The 13,670-nt window shown below is 42.9% G+C and overlaps 1 protein-coding gene across 1 annotated transcript in view; it reads right to left on the bottom strand.

The window, feature by feature from the left end:
- LOC104039232 (dystrobrevin beta) overlaps positions 1 to 13,670 on the bottom strand; it is a 105,033-nt gene that overhangs the window by 64,085 nt on the left and 27,278 nt on the right. The window contains exons 7-8 of the mRNA XM_075707759.1: positions 13,111 to 13,198; positions 11,402 to 11,410 (exon numbers count right to left, since the gene is read on the bottom strand). Coding sequence (XP_075563874.1) covers positions 11,402 to 11,410; positions 13,111 to 13,198 — 97 coding nt within the window. The remainder of the gene's footprint in view (positions 1 to 11,401; positions 11,411 to 13,110; positions 13,199 to 13,670) is intronic.

The following is a 13,670-nucleotide window of genomic DNA, read 5'->3' as shown; positions in this document are numbered from 1 at the left end:
TGGAGTGACCTGAATCGTCTTGGTGTAGATAACACTGATACGACCTACTGGTTGCCCCGAAACAGTGCGTCACCAAGCCGAGGTCCCATGGTCTCTCCCTGCGTCCCGGTACAATCAGCTACGAGGACAAGTGCAGGTGACGTGTTTCACCTCCAGCCTCAGGAGCTTCCTGAGGCTTTGGGGCTCTTTGGGCTCCATCCAAAGCACATGAACCTTTGTTCTGCTGCAAAGCAGGACTGTGCCTGTAAAACCACAATCTTGTCCTTAATCCCTTCCTTCAGAAATCCTGTCTGAAATCACCCTCATGACCTAAAGTACTCAAGTCCCCAGGAACAAACACAACGCTGTAGAGAACTTAGAGGAGACACATCCCTCATGCTGCTCGCTTTCAAACACCGCTAGTCAAGAGGTCTTTTGGAAACTGTACAGCGGCTATTTTGTATGACAATTCAATGTTCTCTTATTTGTTCTATTGCTTCCAACAGTCCATTTAATTTTTCATTGTAACTCAGAATCACAGAGTCATTGGGGTTGGCGAGGACCTTTTGAGATGGTCTAATCCAAAACCCCTGCTCAAAGTAATGTCAACTACAGCGGGTTGCTCAGGACATTGTCCAGCTGAGTTTTGAATACCTCCAAGGATGAAGACTCCACAACCTGCCAGGGTGACCTGTTCCAGCGTTTGAGCACTTACACCATAAGCAAGTTTTTCCTTTTGTTTAAATGGAAGTAAGCCAGTGCCCATTGCCTCTTGTTCTCTCACGGCACCACTGAAGAGAGTCTGGCTCCACCACCTTACTTGCAACCATCATGTATTAATACACAAAAAGACCCCCCACAAGTCTTCTCAAGGCTAAACAAGCCCAGAAAAAAAAAATTCAGGCTGCTGATTCTCCACCAACATTTAGACCTTCCAGGTTCTTAAACTTAAAAGGCACCTGATGCTCAGTCTGCAAGTCTGCAAAGGGGATGCCTATGCTGGTGAAATAAAAAGCACCAGGCAGAGGCAGTGGAATTTGATCACCCGTACTGTTAGATACTTAGTATGGCCCCTGCCTTATTTTTAGCCCAGACTAACTAGCTCTCTCAAGCAATTCTCAGCATGGTTTGGGATTTACCCTAAGCCGAGAACTATCCGCAGCAGGTGGTTTGTATGCAGCTGCACTGTTCTGGAGGGTGAGAGTGCTCAATATTATAGATGTGGGCACCAGAAGTTTTTAATGACTGCTATACACAAAGCCCAAGTGTCTACTGTACACTCAGCTACTGAGATATAGCACTTATCTCTCACCTAATCTGCACTACAGCGTGGACTCAGGCGGAGAGGTGTCTAAACTCTTGCATATTCAAGTGCATCAGTCACCTGAGACAGTGTTGAGCCTGCTGAAAATACAACAGAGGTACGTATCTAATTGCTACTGCACTTGTCCAGACAATATCTGACACCAGTTCTAGATATATCTGACCTTGAATGGGTAATAAGACACAGCCCCTGTGCCACATTCCCCAAGAAAGAGGCACCCTGGGAGGCAGCAGCCTCCATCCTCCCTGCCGAAGCCCAGCCGCAGGCAGCAGCGCAAGATGCAGTGGTGGTCAGGAGGCAGCCCTGGGATTCTGGTTCGTGCTCTCTGGGTTAGGTTTTATTAAAAAAAAAATTCCACTGGTGGTCTAATATGAAAAAATATTAACTGCCCAGGACATGGAATTTACAGCCTTGGGGTAAAAACTCAGATTAGAAAAGAGAAAAGAGACTGAAGACAACACAGACAGGTGTTTCAAGTAGCTGGGGCATGAGGAGATTCATCAGAGCACTTAGACCTTGGTACTTAAATAAACCTGAGACATTCTCAGAGCTTTTGTGTTCATCTCTGAAAGCACTACGTTTTACAAGGTGGCACTCCCGACGCTAGAAGAGGCTATCCATAAAGGTTACACCTAGAAACAACGTAAGAAGGAACTACCAACTCAGACCAGTCAGCTTAGCCTCAGTTCTTGGGGAAAAAACACAAACCAAAACCGCTTGTAAATACTACACCGAGTTTTTTATATTTAATAAATACTTTACATGGAGTTTTTAAAAACAAATCATGCCAAAGCAAACTACTTCCCTTCCATAGTAAAAAATCAAACCCTATGTATAGGAGAGAAACTGTTAAGACAATAACACTTCCACCTCAGCAATGCTTTTGACATCCTCTTGTGGGGTTTCACAGCTTTTCTCTTAGATTTAGTACGATTCAATATTTTCATTAATATCACGGATGATGGAATAAAGTATTTACTTCTTACATCTGCAGACTGTATCACACTGTGGGGAGCTCCTACTGCTTTATAGGACAAGGTAAAATATAAAATATACTAAAATACAAAATGATTTGAGAAATTGGAGAAATGGCTTGAAAAAATAGGTTGCACTCTATTAAGACAAGTGCAAACTCTCATATTTACTTTTGACATGTCAACTACATAAACACCCAGTGGACAAGGCAGCAGTTCTGCGAAAATTGATTTGCAGATGAGTTTAATTCACAACCCAAACATGAGTCAATAACCTCACGCTGTTGCAGAGCCCAGGAACGCGTTGTTTGAAGCACGGTATGCTATGTACTACAGCGCATGACTTTTCCCTGGTCTCTGACCCAGGTGAACTACTGTTTCCAGCATGAGCATTACAATTTAAAAAAAGCTAAGGGTCACCGGGAGAAAGAGGGTGAAGAAGAAGAATGATCAGAGGTCTGTAAATCATTACAAGGAGGAACGACTGAAAGAATGAAGAGAATAAAAGAATGAGAGAAGACAACATAAGAAGCTTCAAATATACAACACTTGTTGCAAAGAGGCAAGTAATATATTGCTCTCCATAATCCCTGGGATAGGAGAGTGAGTAGCGGGCTCAAACCAAGCAAGGAAGCATTATGTTAGGATTCAGGGAAAACTTTACTGGCAGATGAATTTATGCATTGGAACAAATTTCCTCGATGGACTCCATCTGGAGTGGACTCCAGCCACTGAGGGGTTTTTTTTTTAAATAATTTGGATAAGCATCTGCCCAAGAACGGTTTGTGCATAGCCGAGCTGGCCTACAGTGGAAAATGCCTGTAGGTAGGTCCTAGCTGGCCTGGCACTATTCAGAACCAGGGGAACCACTAAACTGTCAGGGCACTTCACCTTTGATAACGCGGGCGCAGGCTGCAGGTAGGGTGTTCACATTTACACCAATCTATTACTCGCACAGAGATAAGGTATATGATCAAATATTCAAAAGTGATGGCCAACTTCCATTCTCATACTGCAGAGCGCGATGTTGGTTGGTTGGCCATTTCCAGCCTCTGCTGATTCCTCGCAGGTCACCATTTCATTTCAAAGAACCTAAGGGAAAACCTTCCTCTCATCAATAAACAACGCTAGGTAGCTTGCTTGTCTCTATTTAGATCTAGTGTGGAAACACGTCACCTTCTGGTTCCACAGCTGAAACTTTCCCTGAGCATTGCTTCCTGCGGTGTGGTAAATGGCAATGTCTGGGAACATTTCACCCCTGCCCCCATCATCATCATCATCATCATCATCATCATCATCATCATCGTCATCACCGTATCTTTTAAAAAAAGTAATCCTTCCTCTAAAATACCCTCAGAATGTCCTGTAACTCATATTTCTATCAAATCTAAAGATATTGGAGATCCGCACTATTTTCAGGCTTGTGAACTAGATACACAGTTATTTGGATCAACAACTTCCCATCTCTTCTGCTTTGACTGAGGGAGATTTTTTCTTTATCCTTTAAAGCCCCCAAAATCTGACTCCCAGACACCTTTCTGCTCACACCACCTCTCAAGCTCTTTGATTAGGTTTTCTCTATCACTCTTTCTTTTTTCTTTTATCGTTCTTGTTACCAGTTTTCATTCATATTGCTTTATGAACCTCTAACCTGGGAGAAAAACCACAGCATTTCATAGAAACTAATGAAGTGACTGACCATCACATTCTCAGTATCAAAGAAGTAAGATTAACCAAGAACTCAGATTTTTTTCTTTTTCAGTTCTGTTGATGGAAAGAAGTCTTTGTGTTTACATTGCAATTTTGGGTGGCTTTTCTAGTAGCACAAGCATCGCATCTATTTCAACCCTTTTTTTTCTCCAAGTACAAGAGCCTGGTAGTCTTACGCAGCACAGTTGTGCAGCATTTGTACAAAATCCGACATTCTGCCCACAAAACCACACGTGAGTTCCTAGCATCCAGTGTGCTGGGCATCTGTATTCACTTCTTCTCACAAACTGGAAGTCATTTAAGTAACTGAAAACTTCTTATCAGTTACTTTGCTCACAGGATCAGTAGCCTTAATCTTTCCCTGACTGATCATTGATCAATAATCCCCCAAGTTCCTTTACAACCTAGCTGTGAGATGTAACTATTTTCTCTGTGACAGGCAAGCATCTTGCTGTAGCCTGTATAAAAACACAATGTCATAATGAAAGAGTTTACAATGGACACCTGGATTTGAAAAAGTTTGTCGCTGCCTTTCTCAAGCCTAGATGATTGCAGGCTGTTTTATGGAGCAGACAGTTTAAGAAACCCTGGTTCATCCTTTGCAGTGATCTCAGGATGCCCTTACTCTGCTGAAAACATCAGATTTCATGGGTGTGAAGTATTACTTGAGGTACAAGGATTCTGAAGAATGACTGAGAAGCTGATGGACATGGCGTGGGACCTGTTAGTGATCTAAGGGTTTCAAATTAAATTCATATGGGTATCGCATTACCTCCTGTGGATGCGAGTATTTCAAATGCATCTTCTAAATACGACTATTAGGAGATAATTATAAAGTATGAGGTATCATTCAAATGTGCAAATAGCATTCTGGGCTTCAGGTTGGACACTGGTAGGACAGCCTGTATTTCTTTAGTGAATGAACTCCTCTGGAACACATGGAAGGAAACCCAACTGTAGTTGCTGGTCTCATTTCTGCCCAGCATTTTATTAACACCAAATTCTTACTGTCATCGCCTTTGGAAGAGTTTTGGGTATATGGTATAGGATTGCCATGGCAAATCCTATTCTTCTCATAAATCCAGGGGGACAGAATTCATTAGAGCATTTGCATGCTACTATTTACTCTGATGAGAGGCACCTGTCCTCTCTATGAAGTTGTATGTGGTTCTTAAAACCTCTGCACTTAAAAAAAAAAAAAAAAAACAACCCAAAACATTCATTTACTAGTCAGCACTCCTACGCTTGCACTCCATCTTGCTGGACAGGTATGAACGACTTGTGTCTTCCAAGATTTATTACTGTAATTCCTTTCTTTAAAAAGCCTAGCAGGTTCAGCTCCCTACCTGCTCAGCAGCACTGAACACTACGGACATACCCCCTTTCTACTCAACTCTTACAAAGGCTTTCTACTACAGAGTGCAAAGACCTGGTGGGAGTCAACAGGTTAAGACGTAAGGTCTTCAAAATTACTGCAAAAAACCCCACAAAACCCCAAACCCCATTTTTGCATGTGCATGAGAAAATGAACAGAGTTTATATTATTTTGTCCTCTGTAGCCTTCCTTCTCAGTAAGGAGTAAATATCTCAGGAAGAGAACAGTCATAACTATTATGGCATAGAAGCAATGTGGAGATATTTTCTTGGCCCTATGGGATGCAGCTCCCAATTTTCTGACAATAACATAGTGTGACCAAACCCCAAAACATTATAGACCCCTGCAGAAACCACCTATAGAGCTTATCCAGAATAAAAGGATTTTGAAGTATGGTGGAGCTCAAAAAGAAAAAAGACTTTTTGACAGTGAATTGTAACATAGGTCTCTTGATTTATACCAAACAGCAGCAAGACCAAAGCTGAAGCTTTTTGAGCTGAGGACTAACATTTTAAAAGTTAAAATGTTAAAAAAAAGTTTAAAAGCTAAATAAACCATCCAACACAGTTGAAGATACGATTACCATTGTCTTCTGCTTTGCCAGTGCTCAGCAGGAATGTTGAAGCCTCAACAGTTCTGAGAAGATCATCCAAATGGCAAGCCCCATTTTCTCTCAGCAAGAAAATTCATAAGATGATCATAAAATCTACTTAACATCCTTAATATCATATAGGAAGAGTAAAACCTTCTAGCACTGTAGTACAATTTTCCTATGAATAAGCCATTAAACTTGAGAGAGCGCCATGCTGGAGCTTCAAGTCATAGAATCATAGAATATCTCAAGTTGGAAAGGACCTGTAAGGATCATCGAGTCCAACTCCCTGTCAGACTGGTATTTGCAATAAGGAGCATTCAGACCTCACCTACAGTATAGGTTTTTTTGGGTGATAGAAGATTTAACGACAACATTTAATCAAGCCCCAAAAAGCCCGTTTGGCAAGCCGTTGCACTCCTCCATCACCCTGATTTGGAAGAAACTGTCAAAGAACAGTAAACCTTGCGTCTCATGGGCATCAGATGCCAGGTTCCTTGGTGCAAGAATGTCATGGTGTCATGGAAGGTCTGGACTAGTACTTCACCTTCCCATCGCTGTAGTATCACAGTGTTCTTTATGATCAACAGACAAAGAGGGGGAGGAAACAAATAACAAAAATGGTTCATACAACTGGTGTATCCAGGAGAAGAAGAAATGATCCAAGAATAGAATGGAATAGAATCATTAAGGTTGGAAAGGACCTCTAAGATTATCTAGTCCAACCATCAACCCAACACCACCATGCCTACTAAACCACATCCCGAGTGCCAGAACCAAGCTGCAGATTTATCCTGCAGATGTACAACAGGAAATCTGGTTTACTTGTTCTTTCTTTATTTAAAAACTATTCATTAAATAATGCCTGAAGCCTAAAAGAAAAGTGACATGAAGGGAATATTACAAACATTATTTAGGTTGTAGGTAGCTTTAACGAGATGAGATGATGATAGGTTTTTAGCAGTGTTTAATGTTGAGGGAAGAAGAGCAACCACACACCGTTTTCGAAAAAGAGCAACGTGGGCAAGAACCTAATTATCGCAACTCATCCACATAGCTCAACCTAATTATCCACCCATCCATAATTGAGTATTATCTCATATTTATTAGGTGCTCGTGCTTTGCCTAGCAGTGAGGCTGCACAAGTCAGCAGAGTCCTTCCAAGAGTGCACGGTCCCTGTGGACCCCTGCTCCTGCCGAGTGCCACGGGCTGCTGCCTGCCATGGTGGGTCACTCTCCATCAGAAGTCATCGGGAAGCAGCAGGCACATCTGGCTCACAGACCAGATACTGACCTGTGCTTGTACGAATCAACCTAGCCAGGTGTATCAGCAGAAACTCAGGAGGACCTGGGAATGTGCTAACAGCAGAAAATGAGGAAAAAAAAGAGCTGAGGTAGAGCAGGTGGGAGAGGAGATGAAGGAGGTATCTGCTTGGAGAAAGGGAGGTGTTGTGTAGGACACTGATAACAGAGGGCCTAGGGTTGCTTTATATATATATATGGCTATATAGACATATATTCACCTAAAATACACATAATCACCCCTTCTCTTAAAAGCATGCAGTCACCTTACATGCAGGATTACCTATAGTCAAGTAATAGGGCAGTATTGAGGCGGGATCTGATACGTATGTGGAAGGGATTTTGTAAGGGAAAGTAGGCAAGGGGGCTGGGGAGACAGGAGGTCATTTTCAGTCTCTGTTTTTATCAAAAAGATGATGGCTGATAGGAAATACCGGATTATTTCTTACCTCAGGCTGATAATCTGAACAGATCAGCAGAGGGAGACAAACAGATGAGGTTGTGATCTTGAAAGTTGTGCTTTAAATGAAGTTTGGCTTGCTTTCCATTAAGTTCTTCACTTTATTCATCTAGTCACCTTCTGCTTTTCTCTCTTTTGCTTTCCAGCTAACCGGTCTAGTGGAGCCAGCCAACAGTTATTTTAATGCACAGCACTCTCCTGTGACCAAACTGGCAGGCCAAGCATAGCCCTGAGCAACCTCAGTTCAATGAAAGGGATTTTGTCTTCTGAAGACTGGCTTGAGGAAAACAAGAGCAGCCCCAGTCAGAGCTTGTTTGAGCGAACACAGACTAAGCTGCTGTCTAGCAGTGCGTAATTGCACTGGTGGCATGCCATCAGCCTGGCCTGCACTACTGAGCAACTCACATGTATCAAGTGACAAACGATGCATTCTCCTTTCTTCTCCTCCCTCCCCATTTATTTTTCTTCTTTAAGAAGAAACAGACGTGGATTTCAAGAATTTAACCCTGAGATCTGCAATTATTTTGTCCCAGTAAGACTTCAAGCAAAGGCATTTCCCCTAAAAACGTTAATGGAATGTATTTGCATTCATATGGCGAGTGACATTTATTATAGTAACAAGCCTGCAGAAGGCAGTTCTAACGCTTTATCTAATTTGAGAAAAAGCAGAAACTGATGGACTGAGTCAGATCCATTGCCTCATAGTCCAACGTACAACTTCCAGCAGTGACCACTGCCAACTACGTCAAAGAGAAGAGTAAGAAACTTTGCATTAGGCTGTTGTAGTATGAACAGTCTGTATCTGGGATCCTCTTAATTTCTAGCAGTTAGAGCATGTTAAAAAGTAAAGCACATTATGTCTGAGAGGTAGGGCTGGAGAAGACATCAAGAAATAATTTTGTTCACATCAACCTCTCTCAAGTATTCCCGCCAGATACTGGTCTATCTCGGTTTTAAAATCTCCATTGACAAATATTCCATAACTCCTTTATGGTGGTTTGTTTCCATTCTCCACTTCCATTAAGGTCCAGATTCATAGAAAAATATAGGTGGGAAGGACCCCCTGGAGATTTCTAGTCCATGTGCCGCTCAAAGCAGGGCCAATTCACAGCAGGTTGCTCAAGAACTTGTCTAATTGAGCTCTGAATGTCTCCAAGGAGGAAGATTCCAGTTCTTCTCTAGGCAACCTCTTGGACAATAATATTTGACCGTTATCATGGTGAAAAAGTTTTTCTTAATATATAGTTGGAATTTCCCTTCTTGCAACTTCTGTCTGTTCCTGTTGCTTCTTGTCCTTTCACTGCGCACCCTCTGCGGGGGGTTGTCCTTGGCTGCCAGACAGCTCCCCATACGTCTGGCTCATCAGGTAGCTGCAGAGAGCACTAAGATCCTCCTTTGCTTTCTCTTCTCCACCCTGAACATACCCAGCTCTCTCAGCCTCTCCTCGCAGGTCATGCACCACAGCCAACCATCTTAGTGGTCTCTGCTGGGCTCGCTCCAATATGTCCACGTCTTTCTTGCGTTGTGGAGCCCCAAACCAGACACAGGACTGCTGACGTGGCCTCACCAGCTCTCAACAGAGGAACAAAGTCACTTCCCTCGGCCAGCGACCCCCACTCTCCTGGCTGCACTCTTGCCAGTGGTGGGCTGCTTTGCTGCAAGGGCACGCTCCCGACTCCTGCTTTCCACCAGGACGCCCAGGTCCTCTCCTGGAAAGCTGCCTTCTAGCCCGTGGGCACTCCGCCCGCACTGCTGCGTGGTGCTACCCTGCCCCAGGTGCAGGACTGGCACTGGGCTACGCTGAACCTCATTATAATTAATTGTCAGCTCATGCTCCAGCCTGTCGAGGCCTCTCAAGTTAAAGCCACGCAGCTGTAGTGACTTACTGACTTGTGTCACCTGTTTTAAAAGTTCCTGTATATTTATTTTAACTGCTCCGACTCCTCCAGCTTATCAGCTATCAGGAATACATTACATGATGCACCTTCAGCAGTAAAGACTGATGCAAACAACTCATTGGGCTTCTTTGCTATGGTCCTTTCATTCCTGACTACTCTTTTCATAGAATCATAGAATCATTTAGGTTGGAAAAGCCCTTTAAGATCACCCAGTCCAACCATTAACCTACACTACCAAGTCTACTCTAAGCCAATCTAGGGTAGACTAGACTAAAATCAAGGGTAGACTGGAGTTTTGTACATCTTGGTCACCAAAAGGCCTTACCGATTCCCTAGTTAGATTCCTACTTTTGATGGCCTTGAAAATCTTTTTACCACAGACTTCAGCACCCCTTGTGAAGTGTTCTTCAAATTCTTTTCCCATCTCTGAATTTCCTGTTAACGTTTAACCAGCCATGTTTATAGGCTTTCTTTTTCTTTCTGTTTGGGCAAGCTCTCCATTTCTTCTTGAATGCCATCCTGTCCTTGTGACATCCTCCTCAGCTTTCTTATTGACCCATGAAAAGAGTTTTTTTGTACGGTTTTGTTTTCTTTTTGAATTCTGACACACAGATTTCCTGAGCTTCTAATACAGGATTTTTAACAGCCTCCAGGCAGCTTACAGGCTTCCTGCTTTTTGGACTGATCCTTTTAGGATTTTTTCTAATAGTTTCATTTTTACACAGTTCCCTTTCTTGAAACCGAAGAGCTGCGTACTGGATTTACTTGGCGTGCCCTCCCCTGCTGTTAAAGCTAAGTGTGGGAAGGTTACAACTACGGATCAGCCTGCACGGTTAACACTACTCAAACTTGTCCTGCCGCACCGCTCAGGACCAAACCCAGGAACGCATCTTTTTGTGGATTCTAAATCTAGTTATTCAAAGAAGCATCATTTATTGCATTCCACAGCGTTTCTGCATCTCCCTCTGAAAAGGCATTGATTTAGTCTCTGTGTGGGTAGCTGAAATCTCCCACCGTTGCTTACCTGTCCTAAATTCACAGCTTGTCTTATCTCACTTAACGTTTCCTGATCACCACCATCTAATCAGGGGGTCAGTATTTCTTTTCTATTATTAAGAATTTGGCACTCCTACCCACAAGGATTCTGCAGTTCTTCTTTTTCTGTGGTATTTTTATGCTGCTACGCTGTGTATTTCCTTTATGTACAATACCATTCCCTTGCCTGCACATCCTACTGTATCATTCCTGTAAAGCTGGCAGCCTGGCTGCCATATACTCAATGAGCATCTTTCTCCTACCGGATCTCAGAGATGTTCATTATATTGGGGTTTTGATTTGATTTTAGTTCCATACAGGAAGAAAATATTGTTCCTTTTTTTTTGTTTGTTTGTTTTGTTTTGAATTTCCCAGCCTCTAATTTACCCCGTCTCTCTGTTTTAATGTTATATGAAGAGTATTAAAAAAAATGACTGTGGCTGACAAATCTCAAATATTCCATTTCCCACAAGCAGCGACTCCTCAGAAGCGAGCCCCGCAGGCACGGCACGCCGCCCCAGAGCTCGGCAAGCGGTCCTCCGCCGAGTTGCCATGGCCAGCTTGGACACTAGTCGTACAAAGTGCTGGCGAGGGCAGGGGGATCTCCTGTTGGCAAGAAATAATTGGAACCTGCTACGAAGCAGAGCACTTTAAACTCTGATTCCTTCAGAATATGAAAAATATACCTGTTCCAGCTGATCAGTGTTTCTGGATTGTGAATAAACAGCGGACCCAGTAAAGAACCTTTAGATTCCCTGCTGCTAAGCTTCGGTCGCAATGGAAACACGCTGTTATGACCCTTACATCCTTTCTCTACCACATCTGAATCCCTGGCAGCACTTTGACGTCTACCCTATGATGTGACTTCTTTGGGCGAAAAGAAAGCAGTAATTTGTCACAGGTCTTTGAAAAGTCTCAGTAAACTCTAAATGCTGCTTTCTTTACATCCAAGGAAGTTGCTTCATTTTTGACCTCTTTCAGAACTATGAAGTACAGGGAAACAGGTTGAGGTGATTTACAGATTTTTAAACAATCAGGTTCTTTCAGAACCAATATTGTGACTCTCTAATTATACTACTTTATTACTACCAGAAAAAGTCAAGTCATGAGCAAGAATTCTTCCACTGTCTTCCACAGTGAAACTGATTCAGCACTTACTGTCTCAACAACTTTAATTTTACATGAAGATTACACAGAAATCCTTCCTTTTCCATCTAAACTGGAAAGTTTGCACTGTATTGCTTTAATATTTCAACATGAACATAGCAGAAATACAAACATACCATTTGACAGAGACAATGGGAACTGACAGTTAAAAAACATTTAAAAAGCATAATTCTTTTTTATTAAAGTTTTACAAAAGGGAAATACCTGGTCACATCTATATGACAAAGTCGGGTTTTTGGCTGAACACTGAAGGAAATGCTGAGGAGGCATAAGCCTACCTTGCTCGAAAGGACGTAGAAGTACTTATATGACAAATATGCAATGAAAAGGTGAATGAGGACACTGATGTTAAGACGCTTCTCTAGCCACGCTAAGATTTGGCAGGACCACACTCTGCCACCGCGGTAAGATGCTTAGGAGAGGTCATGGCTACTGCTGGAGGTTGGGGAAGGGCTATCTCTGAAATGGGATACGGATAATAAGACGTCTTGCAATGGCGAACACGTAGAGCAGCAATGAGGGGGAGACGTCGGTGCAGGACGTGCACCTCCGATACGCAGAAAGAGCAGCCAGGTTTTTGAGTACGGGCCGAGCCGAGCTGCTTCTAAGCAGCGCTCGTGGTGGCAATGCTGTAAAATGGCAGCCATCGTTCGAGGGAGATCCACTGCCGCTCAGTAACGTGGAAGATTGTGCCTGCAAACACTGCTCTTCTTTCGTAAGGATAAACCAGCAAAGATGGGTATCTCCCCATCCAGCTAGACTGCAATTATTCTCTGGAATTTCAGTAAATTCTTAATTGCCATGACCGCCTATAGCAATTTTCTGTTAAAGCAGTATTTATTTTTACCAATTTAAGATCAGTTGGGTGTTTCCTTTAGTTTCTTCTATTACAAGAGACTGCAAAGATAAAAAACCCCTTCCTTTCTCTCTCTCAAGCTCCTTCCCTCTGGAATAAATATATTCCATAATGTTTGTTCCATGATTTGTTTTCCTCAGGTATCTATGTATTTATCTCTTCTCTAGACTAAGTAGGACTAATCTGCTTATTCTCTTGTCTCCTCTGACCTCATTTCTAATAATTTGCATTGTCGTTTCCCATTTCCCTGCTCTTCCCCCGCTGCCTGAGAACACAGGATTTCTGCGGAAAACGAGGAAAGCATACCGCTCTTTCGCATCAGCTGAATAAACAAAAAATGACAATTTCACGCAGCTATTAGCATCAAGCTACTAATGAGACTCTGAAAAACACCTTCCATATTCCACGGTCGGGAAAGAGGGATGAATATTCACTTACTGCATTTCCAGCTTCGGCAGCCAGCCGGGCGGCGTATCTGGCAATCAGCCTGTGCTCCTCATCCAGCCTGCCGGGGCTGTCCAGGACACTGCCGGGGAAAAGCCAAAACACCCCGTCAATATCCGCCGCCTCTAGATATTACTCATACCGGGGGATGACAGAGAAAAGGATGTATTATTGCAAAGAGACGGTGATGGGAAATAGAAGAGTCACACTGGAAATAATCTAGATCATTCCCTTTTTCATTCCACTTCCAAAGGGGGGACTGCTCTCACGACTTTCTGCCTAGTAGCGTTTTCTCCGGGATTCACGCATTCCAGTTTTAAATGATTAAAATGATTTGTTTTCAACAATTCATAAATACGTATCATTAGGAACAAATTTAATTTGTTTCTGAGGAGCTTTTCTGCAAACCCTTTTGGTTTACTCAAGGTAAAGAGGGGCAAATAGCTGATCGAGGAAGGAGAAAAGCTTTGTCCTCAGGAGACGTAGGATGACAAGTGTCAAAAGTCAGGATGATTTCCAGGGGGAAGAGCGGGGGGAACCACGCTGACCTGAGA

This window comes from Pelecanus crispus, chromosome 3, assembly GCF_030463565.1.
Source record: "Pelecanus crispus isolate bPelCri1 chromosome 3, bPelCri1.pri, whole genome shotgun sequence".
In the NCBI taxonomy this organism is placed as follows: Eukaryota; Metazoa; Chordata; class Aves; order Pelecaniformes; family Pelecanidae; genus Pelecanus; species Pelecanus crispus.
Note: the sequence above shows the minus strand (reverse complement) of the source record. Positions and strands in the feature narration are given on the sequence as shown.